Source organism: Phaseolus vulgaris, chromosome 11, assembly GCF_051622355.1.
Source record: "Phaseolus vulgaris cultivar YP4 chromosome 11, ASM5162235v1, whole genome shotgun sequence".
Classification (NCBI taxonomy): domain Eukaryota; kingdom Viridiplantae; phylum Streptophyta; class Magnoliopsida; order Fabales; family Fabaceae; genus Phaseolus; species Phaseolus vulgaris.
Genome location: NC_143508.1, coordinates 7,843,174 through 7,863,482, shown reverse-complemented (window position 1 = coordinate 7,863,482; position 20,309 = coordinate 7,843,174). Strand labels below are relative to the sequence as shown.

Sequence of the window (20,309 nt, the reverse complement as noted above, 5' to 3'; positions counted from 1 at the left end):
TAAAAATCTGAAATAAATAAACTTCCTAAATTACTCAAAATCAGAAATAAATTCAAATCCTAAATTATTTAATGTTCTACTTAAATATAAAATAAATAAAATAAATAAAATTCTTAAATTATTTAAAATAAATAGAAATCCTAATTATTTAATGTCTTATTTAAATAAAAATTTAAAATAAATAAATTTTTTAAATTATTCAAAATTTTAAATAAATACATATCCTAAATTATTTAATGTCATTCTGAAATAAAAATCTAAAATTAATAAAAATTTTAAGTTTTTCAAAATTCTAAATTATCTTATTTCCTACTTAAATAATAATCTAAAATAAATAATTATTTTTTTTCAAAATCTTAATAAAATACAAAACTTAAATTATTTAATGTTCTACTTAAATAAAAACCTGAAATAAATTAAATTCCTAAATTATTCAAAACATTAAATAAATACAAAACACTAAATTATTTAATATCATACATAAATAAAAATATGAAATAAGTAAAATTATTAATTTATGGATGTTGTTTTGACAGATAACTTTAGTAAGGAGTTAGTAACAGTTACCAAACTATACTAAAATAATAATTTTATTAAGGATACGAGTAACAGATAACTTTAGTCTTATAGTTTCATTTATACAGATCAATTTGACCTTGCACTTAATCATGAAATGCTTTGACAAATATTATTTTAATGAGTTAAAGTCAAACAGACAAAATTATACTAAAATTAAGTGCTGCATTTTTTAATCTTACAGTTTATACATACCTTAACTTCATGACCCTTGATTTTATGTGCCTATAAATTGATATTCATTTCCCTTAAAATTTCTCATCAGTAGCATCTATACAAAATCTTGAGCTAGAGTGCAGAAACTTGGAGAAAAGTTATGGGGAAAAATACAATGAAAACTAATAGAGTTGCAGTTTTGATGATGATGATGTTGGGTTTTGTACAAATTCTTGAAACTGAGGCAATAGGCTTCCCATGTCTTGTATTATGTGCTATAGAATGTATACCTAAACAACCATATGCTTCATGTTTTATTTCCTGCATTTCAAAGTGTCCAAGTTCGAACAGTGCCTCCAATTGTGCTAGAACCTGTGGCGTCAACAAATCCATCACCATTAATATTGGTATTTTTCTTATCTAACCATATTCATATTTCTTTAATTTTTTATTCTTTATAATTCAGTTAATTATGTTCTTACATCTTTCTTTCAATGATTTTATGTTTCAGATGCTCTTGGTAACATCACTAGTATGACTGATTCTTGCTTGGACAAGTGTCTCACGTTGCAATAATTTGTAAGAACATTCGAGAGCAAGATTATACATGTTTCTCATAATTGATTGTAATAAAAACATGAAAAAGAAATTAGACTGTTATTTCTTTAATTTCGTTGAGTTTAAGTTCACATGACGAGTTTTTTTTTTTTTAATCTCTACACTCTAAATCTATACCCATATCATAAAATTATTACCAATTAATTCCACCAGTGTATTATAATTTTTTTTCAGAAAAATAAAAATTAAACATCACTTTCAATATGTTCAAACCATTATTTTAAGATCAAATAATTTAACTATTACAAACAAGATTCTTGTAAAAAACTGTAATAATATGCCGTTCATCCGAAAAAAAAACTAAGTTTTATTTTCATAAGTAATATTTCAATTAATTAAAATCTTGTAAATAACAAAAGAACGTAAATTCTTTTATCAATTGACGATAAAATATTACATAAAAACCCAATGATCAACTAATTGAGATATATTTCACACCGATAGCACCGTCATAAGAAAAAAACCACAAAACAAAAGTTTGTGCAAAATAAACATTTAATAAATAGAATAAATAATATATATATATATATATATTAAATGTTCATTACGTACTTATTAAATTCATAAGTACTTATTGAATTTATATATATTAAATTTTTATTAAGTATTATTACACTGTAAGAAGAAGTCAAATGAGGTGAATGGTGCTTTAGGATAGGACATTTACATCATATTCCTTTTTTACACTTTCATCTTTATTGTATTTTATGTTTTTGAGCTGTTTCTTCGATTGAACCTTAACATATAAGTCCATTAATCACTAAACTATACTAACTATTTAGTGAGATATAAAAGAAATTTCATAACATATTTAATTCATGTAAAAAAAAATCAATCAAACTAATTATTTATGAATTTTTTTTAAAATCAAACTAATTATTTATAAATATTTTTTTAAATATTGTCATATAAAATTTTAATATCAATTTCATAATTTATATAGACTATACATAGATCTATTTTCAATCACAATCATTGAATTTCATTTCAATTCCACAGACTACACATGAATTGTCTTCCGGAAGACTCGTATTATGTAAGTCCTACCAGAGACTAACACCTGATTTAAAGATTACCAGCGAATCTAACATAAAGGATCAGGATAAGTTCAATACAACCCAAGTCGTGCATCTCATATACTAACACTTGATTTAAAGATTATCAGCGAATCTAACATAAAGGATCAGGTAAGTTTAATACAACTCAAGTCGTGCATCTCATATGTCACGGTATGCATGAACTCTCTTATCAGCTTCTCATCACCTGATATCTTAGTTTATGTGACTTAGATGATCAATGAAGCTCAAAGATCTCTATTATCATATAAACATCAATACTTAATACACAAACAAACATTATTATGGGACATAAACACCAATCTAAATAATAAAAAAATAACTTTATAATATTTGTATGTAACTAAATTCAAATTTTAATCTGTATGAGGATTTCCTTACTTAAGTTAAGGTTTAAGAAAAACATATACTTAAGTGAGAGAAAGATAATTAGAGATAACAATTGATATGGGACACGCTACGCGGCTCAACCCATAACTTACTATAAATAAAAAAAATGTGGGGACCCAAGTTTTTTTAGTCTTAAACATTTGTTTATAAATATAACAACTTGATTAAAGAGTTAGACACGTCATTTTAATTAGGAGTTTAAATAAAACTTATCGAAAAACATTAAAAATCAAAATAAAATAAGATATAAGTGTGTGTTTTATTCTTACACACACATCAACTTGACGTGGACCTTAATAGTAAAAGACATACATAATTTTAATTAGGAGTTAAATTAAATTAAAAATAAAATAAAATATGGTCGACCTAAGTGTGATTTTAGTCTTATAAATTCATTTACTTGCTCACACATCAAGTTGACGTGGCCCTTAATTTGAAAGGCTTTGACACATAATTAACGAGTTTAAGTAAAACCGACCAAACTTCATTATTAAAGGCTTTCATACATGACTAGTGAGGAGTTAAAGTAAAACTAACTACACTATTCTAAAAATAAAAATAAAATATCATGGATCTAAGTATTATTTTATTCATTGACTTGATTAATATATGAAAGGCTTTAACACAATTTTAAGGAGAAGTTAAGGTTAATTACTTTACAAACAATATTATGTGCCTATAAAATGATATTGATTTTGCTTAAAATGTCACAGCAACACAAAATCTTGAGTTGGGGTATAGACTGGGAGAAAGTTATGGGAAAAAACACAATGAAAAGTAATAGAGTTGCAATTTTGATGATGATTATGTTGGGTTTTGTTCAAATTCTAGAAATTGAGGCAAAACTCCCATGTCCTATATTATGTTCTCTTTCATGTTTAGTTTCAGAACAATCGTATGCGTTGTGTTTTATTGAGTGCCTTATAAAATGTGAAATATCTATCGGTGCCTCCAATTGTGCTAGAAGCTGTGGCGTCAACAAATCCATCACCATTGATATTGGTATTTATTATCTAACCATATTCATATTTCTTTTAATTTTTCTTGTTTATAATTCAAGTTAATTATGTTCTTAAATCTTTCTTACAATGATTTTGTGTATCAGATGTTCGTGGTAACGTGACCAATGTAGCTGATTCTTGCTTGCAAAAGTGTCTGAAGTAACAAAAATAATAACTTGTAAGAACATTCAAGAGCAAGATTGTTTCTCTTAGATAATTGCAATAAAGAATATGAAAAAAAGTTAGACTATTATTTTCTTTGTTTTTCATTAAGTTTAAGTTAATACGACCAATTTTTATTAGGTATGGTCAAACTTAGGACGAACTACTTTTGTTATTTGATGAACTTGTTATGAAATTGATTTTGTGTCAATTTTTCCAGAATTTCTAATCTTCTTTTTTAACTATTGAAATGAAAAACTTAGGATATTTTAACTATTTAAAAAAATGTTATTTAAGCTCAAATTCATACATACAAAAACAGTTGATAAAATTTGAACGGGTTTTAGATAATCCTTATATTTGAGTGAAAAATGAAAAATAAACGCATTAGGGTTTTGAATGATTCTTAACTATGTTCACTAATATAAACAAGATTCTTGTAAATATCTTACTAATATGTTGTTCATCCGTGAATGACTAAGATTAATCTCCAAAAATAATATTCAAATTAAGTCTTGTAAACGTAATTGAGAAAAATAAAATCATTACCAATTGAGAATCATATTTTGCACAAGAAATTAGTAATTAACCAATTGAGAAATACTTCACACCTGTCTAGTGGGAAATTCGTCTAAAGCTTCAATGAAGAATGATATGTTGGACTTCAACGTGATTAAGTTTTTCGGTATTAAGACTCGTAGTGGTAAAGTTCTTCGTCCTCTTCCTATTAGATGGGAATTTCCTTCACCAGGCTGGGTCAAAATTAATACTGATGGGGCTGCTAGGGGTATCATGGTCTTGCTACTTGTGGAGGTATTTTTCGTGGGAGTATGGGAGAATTTATTGGTGCTTTTTCAGCGTTTCTTGAAGTTCAAACTGCTTTGGTTGCTGAGTTTTATGGAGTTATACATGCTATGGAGGAAGCTCAAAAAATGGGACTTACTAATGTCTGGCTTGAATGTGATTCTGCCTTGGTTTGTGCTGCGTTTACTGCTAGGACTAATGTTCCGTGGATGCTTCAGAATCGATGGAATACTTGTCTTAATTTTTGTGGGACAATCAGGTTTAGGGTAACTCATATTTTCCGTGAAGGGAATGCGTGTGCTGATAAGTTGGCTAATTTAGGATTTATTCATAGAGAATCATTTCATTGGTATAATAGCCTCCCAGCTAGTCTGTTCTTAGAACTCTTTATGAATAGGTATAATCTACCTATGTATCGTTTGTGTTAACATATGAGTTTTGGTCTAGTCCCCCCATATTTTTGTATTTTCTTTATTTTTTTATTTTTTTAATAATATTTTTTTTCATGTGATGGCAGATGATTGTTGTTACTTGAGGTGTCAGCTTAACTGAGATGTCAAGTTACATAGTGATGCCTAACACGAAAACTTTATAAAAAAATAAAAAATAAAAAAATACTTCACACCTATAAAATGATCATAAAAAAATCCCCAAAATAAAAGTTTGTGCAAAATAGACATTTAATAAATACAATAAATAGCATTCTTTAACGTTAGTATAAATAAAGTTATCCAAATATAATATATATATATATATATATATTAAATGTTCATTAATTATTTATTAAATTCATTAAATAATTTTTACACTATAACGGATAAAAAAAAGTAGACATGACAAATACATTAAATATATTAAAGTACATTAAATACTTTTTACACTATAACGGATAAAAAAAAAGTAGACATGAGAAATAAACTTGATCTTTTGAAATTTGATTATATTCATTTTAATTCAGATTTCATCCTAACTAGGTATAAGTAATATCTTTTTTTAAATTTTATTATGTAAATTAACATATACATAAAGGTCATCAAATATAAATTAATCTTAGTGACAACAAATAATTAGTTATTATATTAATTATTAGGCCTTTTGTTTTTTAGAAGGTTGGGATGAGATTACCAAAAATTATTTAATTTAATCAATATAACAATTTAGTTATCTAATTTAGTCAATATAACAATTTTTTTTATCTTTAAAATTAATTTTCATTTCATGATAGCGTCCCCTTTCTTATACACATTAATGTCCTCACATTTATTCCATCTCTAAATTACCAAAGCACTTATTGTTTATTACAAAACCAAAAAAACTTATATTCATTCTTCTCCATGGTCCTTAGTAGCTCTTTTTTTTCTTTCATTGCACAATTATTTTTATTCTCTCCCAATTGTTTGACTTTTTTTACCATTTACAAATTTTTATTCTCTCCCAATTGTTTGACTTTTTTTACCATTTACAAAGTTCACTCAAATATCCAAATGTATTTTTCCTCTTATGTCACAACCTTAATTATTTTTTTTGTGTGGTTTTGTTCAAATGATATATTGCATTTTAAGAAACACAAGTCTCAATCTTATTAAATCATATAATTTATAGGGCACACATTTGATTATTTATACTAATCACTTTCAATATTTATTTTTTTCAAATGAGAGTGTTTAACCCTCTATTTCAAGTGTTCAATCTCGTAAATTCTTAGTTTATTGAATAACATAAGAAACTTATCTTCTCTATTTTAGTTATACACACATCAACTTGGATGTGGTCCTCTTGAAAGACTTCACTACAAAAAAAAAATCAGTATTATTTACGGATTTTTACTTACGGAACTAAATTCATAGATAAATTCAGCATTTCATACAAATATTAACCATGGACAACATTACCTATGGATATTACCCACAAATCTGAATCCGTAGGTAAATTCAGCATTACCTATCAATTATTACCCACAAATCTCTATTAGTTATCAACTATTACTCACGGATCTCTATTACCTACCAAATATTACCCACATATCTCTATTACATATCAACTATTACCCACGAATCTCTATTAACTACCAACAATTATCCACAAATCTATATTATCTACCAACTATTACTCACGAATCTCTATTACCTACCAACTATTATCCACGGATCTCTATTACCTACCAACTTTTATCATAATAATTATATACATAATATTAAAAATATTATTATTATATAAATAATCATAAAATTATAACTAATATTCATAAATAATAAGTATACATATTATTAATATTATAAAATTAATAATCATACTAATAAGTATAATAATAATCATGACAACAAAACTTGATTGGTGTAATGGTTAAAGCTTCTTTAGTCATTCCTTAAGAGACTTGGCTTTGAGTCTTATCTAGTGTAGTTTAGTTTTAACTTTAATAATAAATGTCATGTCATATATAATAATAATTGAAAATTTAAAAATAAAATATATTGTTTTCGTTACCCACAGACACACTACGAAATTCTTCCATAGATAAATTGAGTTTTTCTTGTAGTGATTTGACACAATTTTTAATGAGAGTTAATTTAATCTTAAAAGACTTTATAACCAAATTTAATGTGAATTTAATCTTAAAATAAGTTGACTTTTGTTTAAGTTAGTTTACAAATATTATTGTGTGTATATAAATTGATATTGATATTCCTTAAAATATCACAACAAAAACATCTATACAAGAAATATTGAGATAGAGTATAGGGACTTTGAGAGAAGCTATGGAAAAAAATAGGATGAAAACTAACAGAATTGCAGCTTTGATCATGATTGTGTTATGTTTTACACAAATGGTAAAAACTGAGCCAACTCTCCCATGTCCTGCATTATGTGCTCTAAAATGTTTACGTGCAACTTTTAAAGCGATATGTTTTTTAACATGTTGTTCAAAATGTCCTGCAATGTCTCCCTCTACCTACAATTGTGTAAGTAAATGTGGCGTGAACAAGTTCATCACCGTCAATATAGGTATTTATCCTCTAATCACACTAATCTTTGTTTACTGTTTTTATGGTTTATAATTGAATTAATCATGGGTTTTTTATAATGGTTTTTGTATCAGATGATCGTGGTGTTGTGACTGATGTGGTGGATTCTTGTATGCAACAGTGTCCAAACTTGCAAAACTAATAAGTTGTTGTTAGAATATTTCAAAACAATAATAGACAATTCTTGTGCGTGATGATTGTTATGAAATTTTTAAAGTGGTGATTATTTATTTCCAATAGCACCACCATAAGGTAAACAAAATAAAATTTTCTAAAGACAACATTGTGCAAAATTAACATTTCATTTCAACGATCCCAATTAGGAAGACATGTTTTTGATGCATGATTCAATTGATTAATTAATTTAAAGTTAAATATGTTTTTCATTCTTATTTCTTATATTAGGATTTAAGATTTGAAATTCATTTTCATTCTCAATCCAAACTTTAGATCTTTTAAAAATTTGTAGTAAGAAAATTATTGGAATAACTTCTTATCAGTTTTTTTTGACATAATAATTAAATTTTCAATGTAAACTATATTATAATATCCAAGTCAACGATAAGTCATTCAGATATATTTTAACATATTAGTTTATATCGAAAATTCGTTTGTCACGTAAAAAATTGGCACTAACCCATTACAATAATTTCATTACTACAAATATTTAAAAGGTCTAAAATTTATACTAAGAATGAAAATCAATTTCACATAAAAATAGAAACGAAAAACATATTTAACCCATTAATTTATTACAATATTTTTGTAAATCTTTTCTCAATATATATGTCATGAAAAAAACTAAATTTAATCTCCATAGATAATTTTACAAGAAAAAGTAGTTAAAAATTCATTATCAATTAACCAGTTTTTATTTCAAAACATAGTAGTCAAATAATTGGTAATATTTTGCACTAATTTATAAAAATAATAAAATAAAAGTCTCTAAAGCAAAAATTAGTGCAAAATAAACATTCAATTTCAACCATCCAATTGAGAAAACAATTGGAGTTAAAATTTGAAGCTTTTCCAATACAGCAAATAAAAAAATCTGTTACTTTGATTAATTAATGAATTAACCGTCCAAAGAAACAAATACGCAGCCTTTAGCATAGTTTGAAATATAACCTATGTATTTAATAAATTTTAATTTGAACTATATGATCACAAAATTATAATCAGTAAATATATATCATGATAGTTTTCATCTTAAGAATAATTATGGCAATTATTATATGAATAACACAGATAATTAAACAGCCCTCACACACATGTTGAGCTCAAAACCAATCATGTAAATTATACTTAGATAAAACGGATCATTCCAAAAACTTACCACCTATAGATATGAAATTATCATAAATCTTGTGATTTTTTTTTTAAATTTAGTCAGCAATAAATTTCAAATAAAATATACACCACAAGAAAATCATTAAATAAAATTATTTTTAGAGACTAAAATAATTAGTTACTGCATTAAATAAATTAAAGACTATTTTATAAATTAAAAAAATAGTTTTTACTATTAATGAATATTTATAAAGTAATTTTTAAATTGGTATCTAATGATTAACTACTAATTACTTTATATTCTAAACTAGTTTATATTAGTTTTTGAAAGAATAATTTATAATTTAAAATATTAATAACTAAAATTTTATACTCTAAATTAGTTTATATTAGTTTTTAAAGACTAATTTATAATTTAAAATATTAGTAGCTAAAACTTTGATAGCTAATTTAGATACCAATTTAGAAACCATTTTATAAATTTGTATTAATAATAGAAATCACTTTAAGTATCAATAATTTTTTATTGTCTAAAATAGTATATAATTTAGTAGATATAGTGACTAATTACTTTATATTTTTTTTCTTAAAAATAAATAAATAAATAAAATAGTTCCAATCCTACTAATTATTATATATATTATATTTTTTTCTTATGGTAATTTTTGGTCAAGAAATTGAAGTATGAATATATATATTTATATTATTAATATGAATGTTCAATCATGTTAATAATACTCATCATATTTACCTTAATTATCATGGCAATTTAATTTTACGAGTTTCTTAAACAAAATAATCCTTTGCCATTAGAAAAAAAAATAATGTGATAATATAATGTGAAATCGAGTTACATATTAAATTTATGAATTAAAATATATTAAATGCTTTTATTCAATGTATTTAAATCATACTCTTTAATGTTTACCCAAATACTAGGCTAATTAGCATTACCTAAATGCATATACAATAAGTTTTCATTAATTACTTATTAAATTCATGTATTAAAGTAAATAAAAAGCTTATTTATAATACTCTTTAATGTTTACATAAATACTAGGTTAATAGCATTACCCAAGTACATATATATTAAATGTTCATTAATTACTTATTAAATTCATGTATTAAAGTACATTAAATTCTTATTACAAAACAATTTTTACTAATTGTATTTTTATTTTAAGAATGTAATATACTGACCAAAAATTTGTCAACATGAACAGTTAAAAATATGGACATCATGTTATTTATCGAGATTTTTGCATATTATGCAAATTATTTCATATAATTTCATGTGCATCGAATAAAGGAATGACACTTGAATTTTTAATTTACTAATATATTAAATTTTATAGCAATAATTTTTTTAGATTGTTAATTTTGGAGATATAAAAAATTTTCCTTGAAAGGTGTATACATTTAAGGAATATATATTAATTTGCTAATATTATATTACAGAATGCATGACATTCATTTTAACGTGTGATAATAATATATTATATGCATTTCAATAACAAATATCTTTTATAAACGTGGGTATAAACTATTATCATAATGTAAATCATATATTGCAGGTAATAATAGACTTATCATCTATACCTATATATAAAATAAAATTTTCTTTATAATCGTTTTATTTTTTTTTATTTTACTCTTATCCCAATATTTTATTCTTTTAAATTATCTTGAACATTTCGTAATTTCATATAAAACATTTTTTAAATTGATTTAAGAAGCAATTTTTAATTCATCTTTATTTGGTTACTTCTCACTTGTTTGTGCGTACCCTATTTTCCATTTTTTTTCTCTTTCCTTTTGTAACACCCCCAAAAAATACATATAATTATTACAATACAAGTTCTACTGATTCTATACAAGTTTTTCAAAATATTTCTATTACAAGATTATGATTTATAGAAATAAAAATATTAACAATATAAAGTTCAAAACTACATCCTAAAGCCCTCCAGACCCTCCAACACCTATGTGATCATCTGCTTGTGTACGTAATACAGTCATCACAATTCACAACATAATAAGAAAAGTAATGGTAAGCTAATGAAAAGAAATTTCATAACATATTTAATTCATGGAAAAAAAAAACAATCAAACTAATCATTTATAAACATTTTTTTAAATATTCTCATATAAAATTTTAATATCAGTTTCATCATTCATATAGACTACATATGGATTTATTTTCAATCATAGTCATTGGATTTCATTTCAATCCCACTATGTCTTCCGGAACTCATTAAGTATGCCTCTACCAGAGACTAACACTTGATCCAAAGATTACCAGCAAATCCAAGAGAAAGGATCAAGGTAAGTTCAAACATCCAATACCGAGTGTCTTACAGTGGGATAAGTTCAAACATCCAATACTGAGTGTCTTACCGTGGGACCGGTGTGTATGAACTCCCTCTCAGTTTCTCATCACCTGATATCTTAGTTTATATGACTTAGATCATCAGTGAAGCTAGATGATATCTGTTAAACATAGATTTTTCATACTTAATATCATCAAACAACAACTCATACATTATCCCTAATGTATGACATCAATTTCATACAATTTTTATCGTTCATATATAATACATATCATTCAATCACATAACATTTAAAAAAATCATTCCATTCAAAAAAAAATTTCAACATCAAATGTAAGTGAATCGTGAAACAATATTAAAGTAATAAAATATGCAGAACGTGTTTTAGCCCGCCCTATACATAATCTATTCACAAATTTAATGAGACATAAATTTACACTCTTTTTGACACCTATTAGCAGAGAAAGTTACTTTGAAGACACTTATTTTGCCTTTAAATTGATACACGTTTTTCCTTAAAACGCAACCCTCATTTATACAAAACCTTGATCTAGAGTGTAGAGAGTTAGAGTAGTTTTCGGGGATAAGATGATGAAAACTAAGAGAGTTGCAATTTTGATGATGATTATGTTGGGTTTTGTACAAATTCTAAATATTGAGGCAAAACTTCCCTGTCCAGCAGAATGTGCTCTAGCATGTTTTGCTTCAGAACTTCCCTATCCTGAATGTTTTGCAAAATGTATTGCAAAATGTAATAACGGATCTACGATTGCCTTCAATTGTATTTCAAATTGTGGAGTCAACAAATCTGTCACCATCAATATTGGTATTTCTTCTTTAATCACATTCACATCTCTTTAATGTTTTTATTATTTTTTAATTTAACTCTTTTTCATCTCATTTACAATGGCTTTTATGTTTCAGATGGTCGTGGTGTTGTCACTGGTGTGGTTGATTCTTGCTTGCAAAAGTGCCCGAACTTGGAAAAGTAATTGTAGGAAAATTGGAGAGCGAAAATTAGACATGTTATTTTACATGTTTGTAATAAAATTATGAAAACAAATTCATAATAATATGTGCTCTAATTTGTACTGATTTAAAAATATTACCAATTCTCTATCAGGTATCACCAAATCTATAACGATCAAAATTTGTTACTTGATGAACTTGTCATAAGATTGATTCTCGATCCAACTTGCATTTTGAATGATTCTTAATGTTGAACAATTATTTTTAAACCAATTGGTTTAATTAATATAAACGAGAGTCTTGTAAAAATCTTGGTATGAACAAGAAGTTTAATTTCCAAAAATAATGTTTAAATTTAATTCTTATAAATTAAAAAAAACGCAGTTGAGAAAAAAAATGTTTCGCACCGGCACGATCTTTAAAAAAATCTCTAAAATATAATAATTCATTGTCATTAGAGAAAATAATAAAAAAAATAAAAATAAAATAAAATAATAATAATGTAATAATATCATGTGAAATCTATTTACATTATAATAACTAGCGAGAACACATACACTTCCACAGATGTACATTCGTATTTTTATTTTTTATTATTATTATATATATATTTATATATTTAATTAAATGAAATATAGATTTATGTATATCTGTATGTATGAGAGACACAAACAACATGAGAGTTGTGTTATTGGGATTCAAGAAATTTGAAAAAGATAGATAAAGTGAGGAAGAATAAAGAGAGAGAAAACTGTGATAAAATCCCAAAAATTCAAATTGAACCGTTCATGAAATTTGAAGAAATTGAGATATATTTCAGAAAATTAAATTAAAAAAAAAACTGTTTTACATTGAAAACAAAACTGGTTTTGATAAATTTTTTAATATGTTTAAAAAAAATAAAAAATACGCACATAATAAATTAATAAAATTAAATATTAATATAAGAATAAAATAAGAAAAAAAAAATAAAGAAGTTAGAGACCGGAATCCCCTTTATACAAAAAAATTAAATTAAAAAAAAAATTATTCTACATTCAAAACCAAACTACTTTTAATAACTGTTTTAATATGTTTTAGAAAAAATAAGAAAGAACACAATATTTATAATACAATAATAAAATTAAATATTAATAAAAAAATTAAGAACATCTTTATATATAAGTATAAATAATTCTAATTGTTTAAATAAAATGTACTAATTCTTGTTGAATTGTTTAAAAGTAACGGTAACTTTAAATACTTTGAGCAAAGCTCATTAAATATTTTTCATTATATTTATTAAACTTAATGAATATAATATATTTCATAAATGCTATATTTAATTAAATTATTAATGCGAAATATATATTAAGTGTAATAAATAACATTCGTTAATGTTTACATGAATACTAGCTTAAAGCATTATATATATTTGTTATTACTTAATGTTCATCAATAACTTATTAAATTAATGTATTAAAGTACATTAAATGCTTATTATTGCATTTTTGTTTTATGAATACACTCCGTTATTTCGTTCATAGTTATTTAAGGGTTTTTCACTATAATTAAGAATAACTTTAATTTTTAATATTTTTAATGTAATTTTTTAGTGTGTAGTATCTCAAACTTAAATTTTGGAGGGTGTTTATAAATTTTTCAGGTGAGGGAAACTAGTTTTATCTTTCAGTATAACACTAGGTTAGAAGATTTGAATGTGAAAATGACATGGTCACAAATTCCAAATTTCTTGCATGATTGTTTGTTATATAAAATAGATGTTAATTGATGAAAACTGCTTGAAGTTTATTAATTTAAAAAGTAGTTGATAAATTTGATTATTTTAGTTTATTGTATATATTCGTGCATCACAATTATGATGCACATACTCTCTCACCAACACACTTGTGCATTCATTTTCCATTCAAATTGGTCAAAGAGATTCCTTAATCAAAGTCAGGAATCTCCATGCGAAGATGTAATGACAGTGTATGCAACTCTCTAACGTAAATAAAGTAAGGGCACATTGATCTTTACATCTTATGTGGCTTTCAACAAAATCCACTCTTATTTCTCTTCATATTTGAGAGCATCCTAAATCCTCCATATTTTCATTCCCTTTCATCCTCACTTCCCCTCTCTCAGAAATCCATATGCGACTACAGTACCACCCTAAATCAAATACAATGTAAATTATTTGTGAATGAATTAGTAAATTGTTTATTCTAATAGAAAATATTCTAAGTATGAGAGAATGAGAACTAATAGTTTAAATAAAATCTTTAAATCATAGATATTTTTATGGAAAGTTTTGATGGTCCTGGTTTTATATGAGTATAGTTATGACATACTCGTAAGATTTTGTAAATAGAGTGGGGTGCCTACTAAGCCTATGACATTAAGAAAAAGATGAAGAGCAAACATGTGACAAAGAAAAAAAAACAATAATATTCATGAATAAATATAAAAAAAAAATTACACTACTGATTATATTTGAATTGACAAATTTCGTTAATTCACATAAAAGTGAGTTTTTTTTATTTAATTGTTAATAACCAATAATATATGTATATATTATGAAAGAAAAAAAAAATAGAAAATATAATTTTAACAAAATATTATATTGTTAATAAATTTATATTAACTTTATTGTTAAATTATTATTATTTATGTTAATTTGAATTTATATGTATATAAATGATATTAAATTATTTAAAACTAAAATAAACTTTAGTTTTAATGATAAATTTTAAAAAAATTATAATTCAATTGAAAAGTATTAAATAATATAATATTTAATAAAACACTAAAGAATGAAAAAATAGGTGTTTTTCTCACAAGGATAATGGTAGATAAATAGGTGTGGAGGTGGAGTTACGAAACGGAGAAAGTTGAATGATGGATGTGAGAGATTGGTCGGGTCACGTGGGCATGAACTGCACGGTGACCTGACGTTGGTGTTTCAGAATTAAAGAAACTGTACGGACGGGTCCACACGGAACGGAGGAGCGTATGGTAGTCATCAAGAACATCTTAGACATTCTTCTTTTTTAATTTACAAAATATGCCTTTTAATTGTGGTTCTCAACCATTTTTTAATGTCTTAAAATAAAGCATTTAATATAATTCTTTGAGGTTCTATAATACAACATTTTTAATTAAGATTTTGTATTATATTATTTAAAATATAATATTTTATTTAGTTTTTCTCTAATAATAATATATCTTACTTTGGAAATAAATTTTTGTTACTTTTATAATTTAATTTTAATTGCCATGAGGTTGTAAAGAATATTGTTCTTGATATTTAAGAATTCTTTCTTCAAGTTGTAAACCTTCAAAGTTGTTCTAATATGATATATTGTAAAAGTGATATAAAATTTCAAGTAAACTATTTGCACTAAAATACTCTTGATTTCCTTTCTTTTTTAATATAACATTTTTTATAAGATCTTAAAAATAGTTCAGTTTTTTAACATTAAATAATCAACAAAAACATAAAATTTCTATCTCTATAGACTAATATATTACATAATCCCTAAATTTTGGATCTCCAAGATAATAAACTAATGGAAAATTTGATTTTTTATACTAAAATAAAATTAATTTGATAAGTTAATTAATAAATAAATAAAAATATTAAAAAATTATTGAAATGAATAAATCATCTTACACGAATTTATTAAAATATAATTTCACTTAAATCATATCATCTGTTTTCAAATACATTAATGTTTTATTTGTATTGGGAAGTGGAAAGTTAAGTATGTCAAAGATGAAAGTGTGAGGAATTGAAAAGAAAGTGTGAAAAAAACTTACTATGTTTGAATTGGGGTATGTTAGACTGAATATGTGAATAAATTTTATCGAATAGTGATGTGATGATTGTGAGAAAATTTTAATTTTTGTTAAATGTGTAAAATGTAAATTTAAAAATTTAACTTTATCTTTAAAATATTTAAATAATAAAATATAAAATATTTTTTAAAATAATTTAACTAAACTTTTATATAAAAAAAATACAAGTCTCTTATCATTTTTAAACATAATTTTTTTATAAAAAAACTATAAATAATATGATGCTGTGATTGAAAAAAAAATTAAAATTTTCAAATTCATTTAATATATAAAAAAATTAATTAATTATATATAAATAATATTATTTATTATTATAATTTTTTTATATAAATAATTATATTTATTATTATTATTATTATTAATATTTGGGTATGTAGAATTTATTTTCAATAAAATTAAAAAATTTAAATGATTTTAATTAATACTTATTATCATTATTTTAATTTTTTTAACTAATATTATTATTTTATAAATTAATTTTAAATATTATTATTATTATTATTTTAATATTTTAATATTTATATTATTAATATAGTTACTTTTTTTATTAATATATAATTGCATGTATTTTTACGTGGCTTTCTTTTTTTCTCCTTATTTTTCTGCTGTTAATACACCTCTAATCTAAACAGACTCTAAAACTTCACTATAAAATCGTTCACCCATTTTAAAAAATTTAAAACTTGAACATTTGGATAATTAACCTATAAAATTATTCTATTTTCATATGAAAATGAGAAAATTCAGCATAATGAGTAGTGGAATTTTTCATCTACTTCCTCAACCATCACCACACAATTGTCATTATAAAGTTTTATGGTAAGTTGAGTCAGTCCCCACTATTGCTTGCGACCAATGGTACACACTACCATCTCACTCCAACATAATTCACTTATTTATCCTCTTTTCTCGTTCAAAAAGAGGATCACAAAACAGTGACACATTCATCTACCCCACTTTTTACCCCAATAATTCATCATTCTTCACAATCACAACAGTCAGAATTTAGATTTTGAGTAGATAGATGACCCAAAGTGAGTGTGATCATGGTGGGTGTGGATCCACCATCAAATTCAACCAATCCACTCCATGATTTTAGCATTTGTCCATCACATTTTACACTAGCTACCACCAAATGCAATGCCTCCGATTTGACTAAAGATTTCATCTCTGTTTTAATCAGTTAGATTTTTTTGTTCTAACATGATGGGATTTATGTGCATGATTCCTTTCATATACCTTTATCACATTCCTTTTTCATATAATGCTATCTCATAAGTGACTCGAAAAATTTACATTAATGGACTAGTTGTTTACTAGATTGATATTATCGTGTTTTTTTTCTTTTTCAAACCACGCATGCACGTACGTAAAACAGATCACATGTTCAATCATATTGAAATTAGAGAGAGGTTGGCTTACTGTGCATGATTGGAAATCGGAAAGACAAGATTCAACTTTAGGTCATTAATAAATTTAATTTTTTGTTAATTAAGCTTAAATCCCCTTTTGTTCTTATACTTTTTCAATTTCTAACAAAAATAAATATACATAGTAGCATGTTTAGCACTAAGTAACTTATCTCTTAGAATATCAATAATAATGTCTAATTGTAAGGTTTAACATCTTATCATACATATTTTATGTTAATAATTAAATGGTACATTATGGTTTATTAAATTTGTAATATTCGGCAAAACTATTAATGTAATGTTAGTTGGGAGGTGGGACGAAGGCCAAATACGTGAGGAACACTATAGCTCACGACAATGTGGAGGTGGTTTGTTTGCAGGAAACAAAGTCAGTAGAGTTCTCAGACATTAGGTGTTTCTCATTGTGGGGGAGCAACGAAGTAGGATGGATCCATAATGAAGGGTGCAGAGGTGCTGGAAGCTTGCTTGTAATGTGGAATAAGCAAGCTTTCCAGTATGAAAGCCATGTGGTAGGTACAGGGTTTATTATGATTTTCGGGTTGCACACTAAAGCCAATCTGAGATGCGCAGTGGTCAATGTATATGCGGCATGTAATATAGGCGAGAAGGAGTCACTATGGGAGGGACTTACGACCCTTATGAGTACAAATCTGAATTGGGCATGGTGTTTGTGCGGAGATTTTAATGCTGTGAGGTGTGAAAGTGAAAGGAAAGGTGTAAGTGAAAGGGGCAGTCAGAAGAAAGAGATAATAGGCTTCAATAACTTTATTGAAAGCAACTTTCTGGTGGAATTACCATTGGTGGGCAAGAAATACACGTGGTATAGAGCAAACGGGACAACAAAAAGTAGACTGGACAGAGTATTGGAGTCAGAAGAATGGTTGCGGAAATGGCCAATGGCTAAGCAATACATTTTGCCAAGGGAGGTGTCAGATCACTGCACCATAGTAGTAAAGTGTCAGTCAAGAGACTGGGGACCCAAGCCGTTTAGGACAATTGATGCATGGCAGATGGAACCAGGGTTCAAGGAGATGGTAAAAGCTAAGTGGAGCGCATACGCAATCCAAGGAGACAACATAATAAAGGTTAAAGACAAGTTGAAATGCCTTAAGTGTGACCTCAAAGTGTGGAATAAAGAGGTGTTCGGACATATGGAAACTGAGAGGAAAATAATGTTGAAGGAAATAGAGGATCTTGATGCAAGAGATGCCGTAGACAACCTGGACGACCATAGCAGGGAGAGGAGGCTGGATCTCATTGGTCAAGTGAGAGTGGCTAATAAGAAAATAGAGTCTTTGGCTAGGCAGAAAGCTAGAACCAATTGGCTAGTGCATGGGGATGCCAATTCTAAGTACTATCACTCGGTAATTAGATGGAGGAGGCTTAGAAATGAGGTAAAAGGAGTACACGTGGGAGAACAAAGGTCTGAGGAGCCAGAGGTGGTAAGAAGGGAAGCAAAAGCCATGTTTGAAGAAAGATTTCAGGCTCGTTATGATTTTGGGGTACGTTTAGATAACGTTCAGTTCAAGAAGCTCTCTAAGGAGGATAGTGAGAGCATATCTCTAATATCACACAAGAAGAGGTGAAGGAGGCGGTGTGGATGTGTGAAGGGTCTAAAAGCCCAGGTCCAGATGGGTTTAACTTCAATTTTATTAAGCATAATTGGGAAGTCCTCAAGCACGACGTTCTTACTGCAGTCCAAGCATTTCAGGAATCTGAAAACATACCGAAAGGGTGTAACGCGTTGTTTATAGCTTTGGTTCCTAAAGTAAGGGATCCAACAAAGCTTGATGAGTATAGACGTATCTCATTAGTGGGATCCCTGTATAAAATCATATCAAAGGTTTTGTCGTGCCGTATGAAGAAAGTGTTACCATCGGTCATCGATGAGTGTCAGTCAGCCTTTCTGAAGGATAGAGGGTTACTCGATAGTGTAATTGTAGCCAATGAGGTTGTGGAGGAGTTAAATAGATGTGGAAGAAGGGGTCTATGCCTAAAAGTAGACTACGAGAAGGCGTATGACTCGGTAAGTTGGGTGTTCCTCCTTGATATGCTGCAGAGACTTGGGTTTCATAGAAGATGGATCATGTGGATCAGAGCCTGTCTGGAGTCTGCATCGGTATCAGTATTGATTAACGGTAGCCCCATATCGGAGTTCAAAGTCACAAGAGGATTGAGACAGGGAGATTCGTTGGCTCCCTTTTTGTTTATTGTGGTTGCAGAAGGTTTGTCTGGGCTAGTAAGGCAGGCGCTTAAAGCCAACTTGCTTACGGGCATCAAGGTGGGCAGGAAGGAGGTTGAGGTTAGTGTCCTACAATTTGCGGACGATACGCTGTTTTTGTGTGAAGAATCATTTCCTAATGTGTTCATAATAAAGGTCATTCTCAGATGCTTTGAACTGGCATCTGGGCTGAAGGTTAATTTCCATAAATCCAAGTTAGCAGGTGTAAATGTTAGCACAGAGGCGTTGGATGTGTATGCGAAAGCTCTGCATTGCAACCTAATGAGGGTTTCCTTTAAGTATCTGGGACTGGAAGTTGGAGGTAACCCTAGAAAGAAAGTGTTTTGAGAACCGATCATTGATAGACTGAGTGCAAAACTGAACGTTTGGAAGGGGAGATTCCTGTCATTGGCGGGAAGA

The 20,309-nt window shown here is 26.7% G+C and overlaps 1 protein-coding gene and 2 long non-coding RNA genes across 3 annotated transcripts; all 3 read left to right on the top strand.

Annotated features, from left to right (window-relative positions):
* Positions 1-850: 850 nt before the first annotated feature.
* On the top strand, positions 851-1,401 carry LOC137832327 (uncharacterized). Its single transcript, XR_011084556.2, has 2 exons — positions 851-1,139; positions 1,244-1,401. It is a non-coding gene; the product is annotated as an uncharacterized LOC137832327 (long non-coding RNA).
* A 10,491-nt stretch (positions 1,402-11,892) lies between these two features.
* Positions 11,893-12,583, top strand: LOC137832995 (uncharacterized). The gene is made up of 2 exons (XR_011084640.2): positions 11,893-12,252; positions 12,351-12,583. It is a non-coding gene; the product is annotated as an uncharacterized LOC137832995 (long non-coding RNA).
* Positions 12,584-18,138: 5,555 nt separating this feature from the next.
* LOC137823448 (uncharacterized) lies at positions 18,139-19,254 on the top strand. Its single transcript, XM_068628591.2, has one exon. The coding sequence runs from the start codon at positions 18,139-18,141 to the stop codon at positions 19,252-19,254; it is 1,116 nt and encodes a 371-aa protein (XP_068484692.2).
* The last annotated feature ends 1,055 nt before the right edge of the window (positions 19,255-20,309 follow it).

What these genes read in the sequence shown, in the direction of transcription:
- LOC137823448 (XM_068628591.2), top strand. Translation starts at nt 18,139, where the DNA reads ATGTGGAATAAGCAAGCTTTCCAGTATGAAAGCCATGTGGTAGGTACA.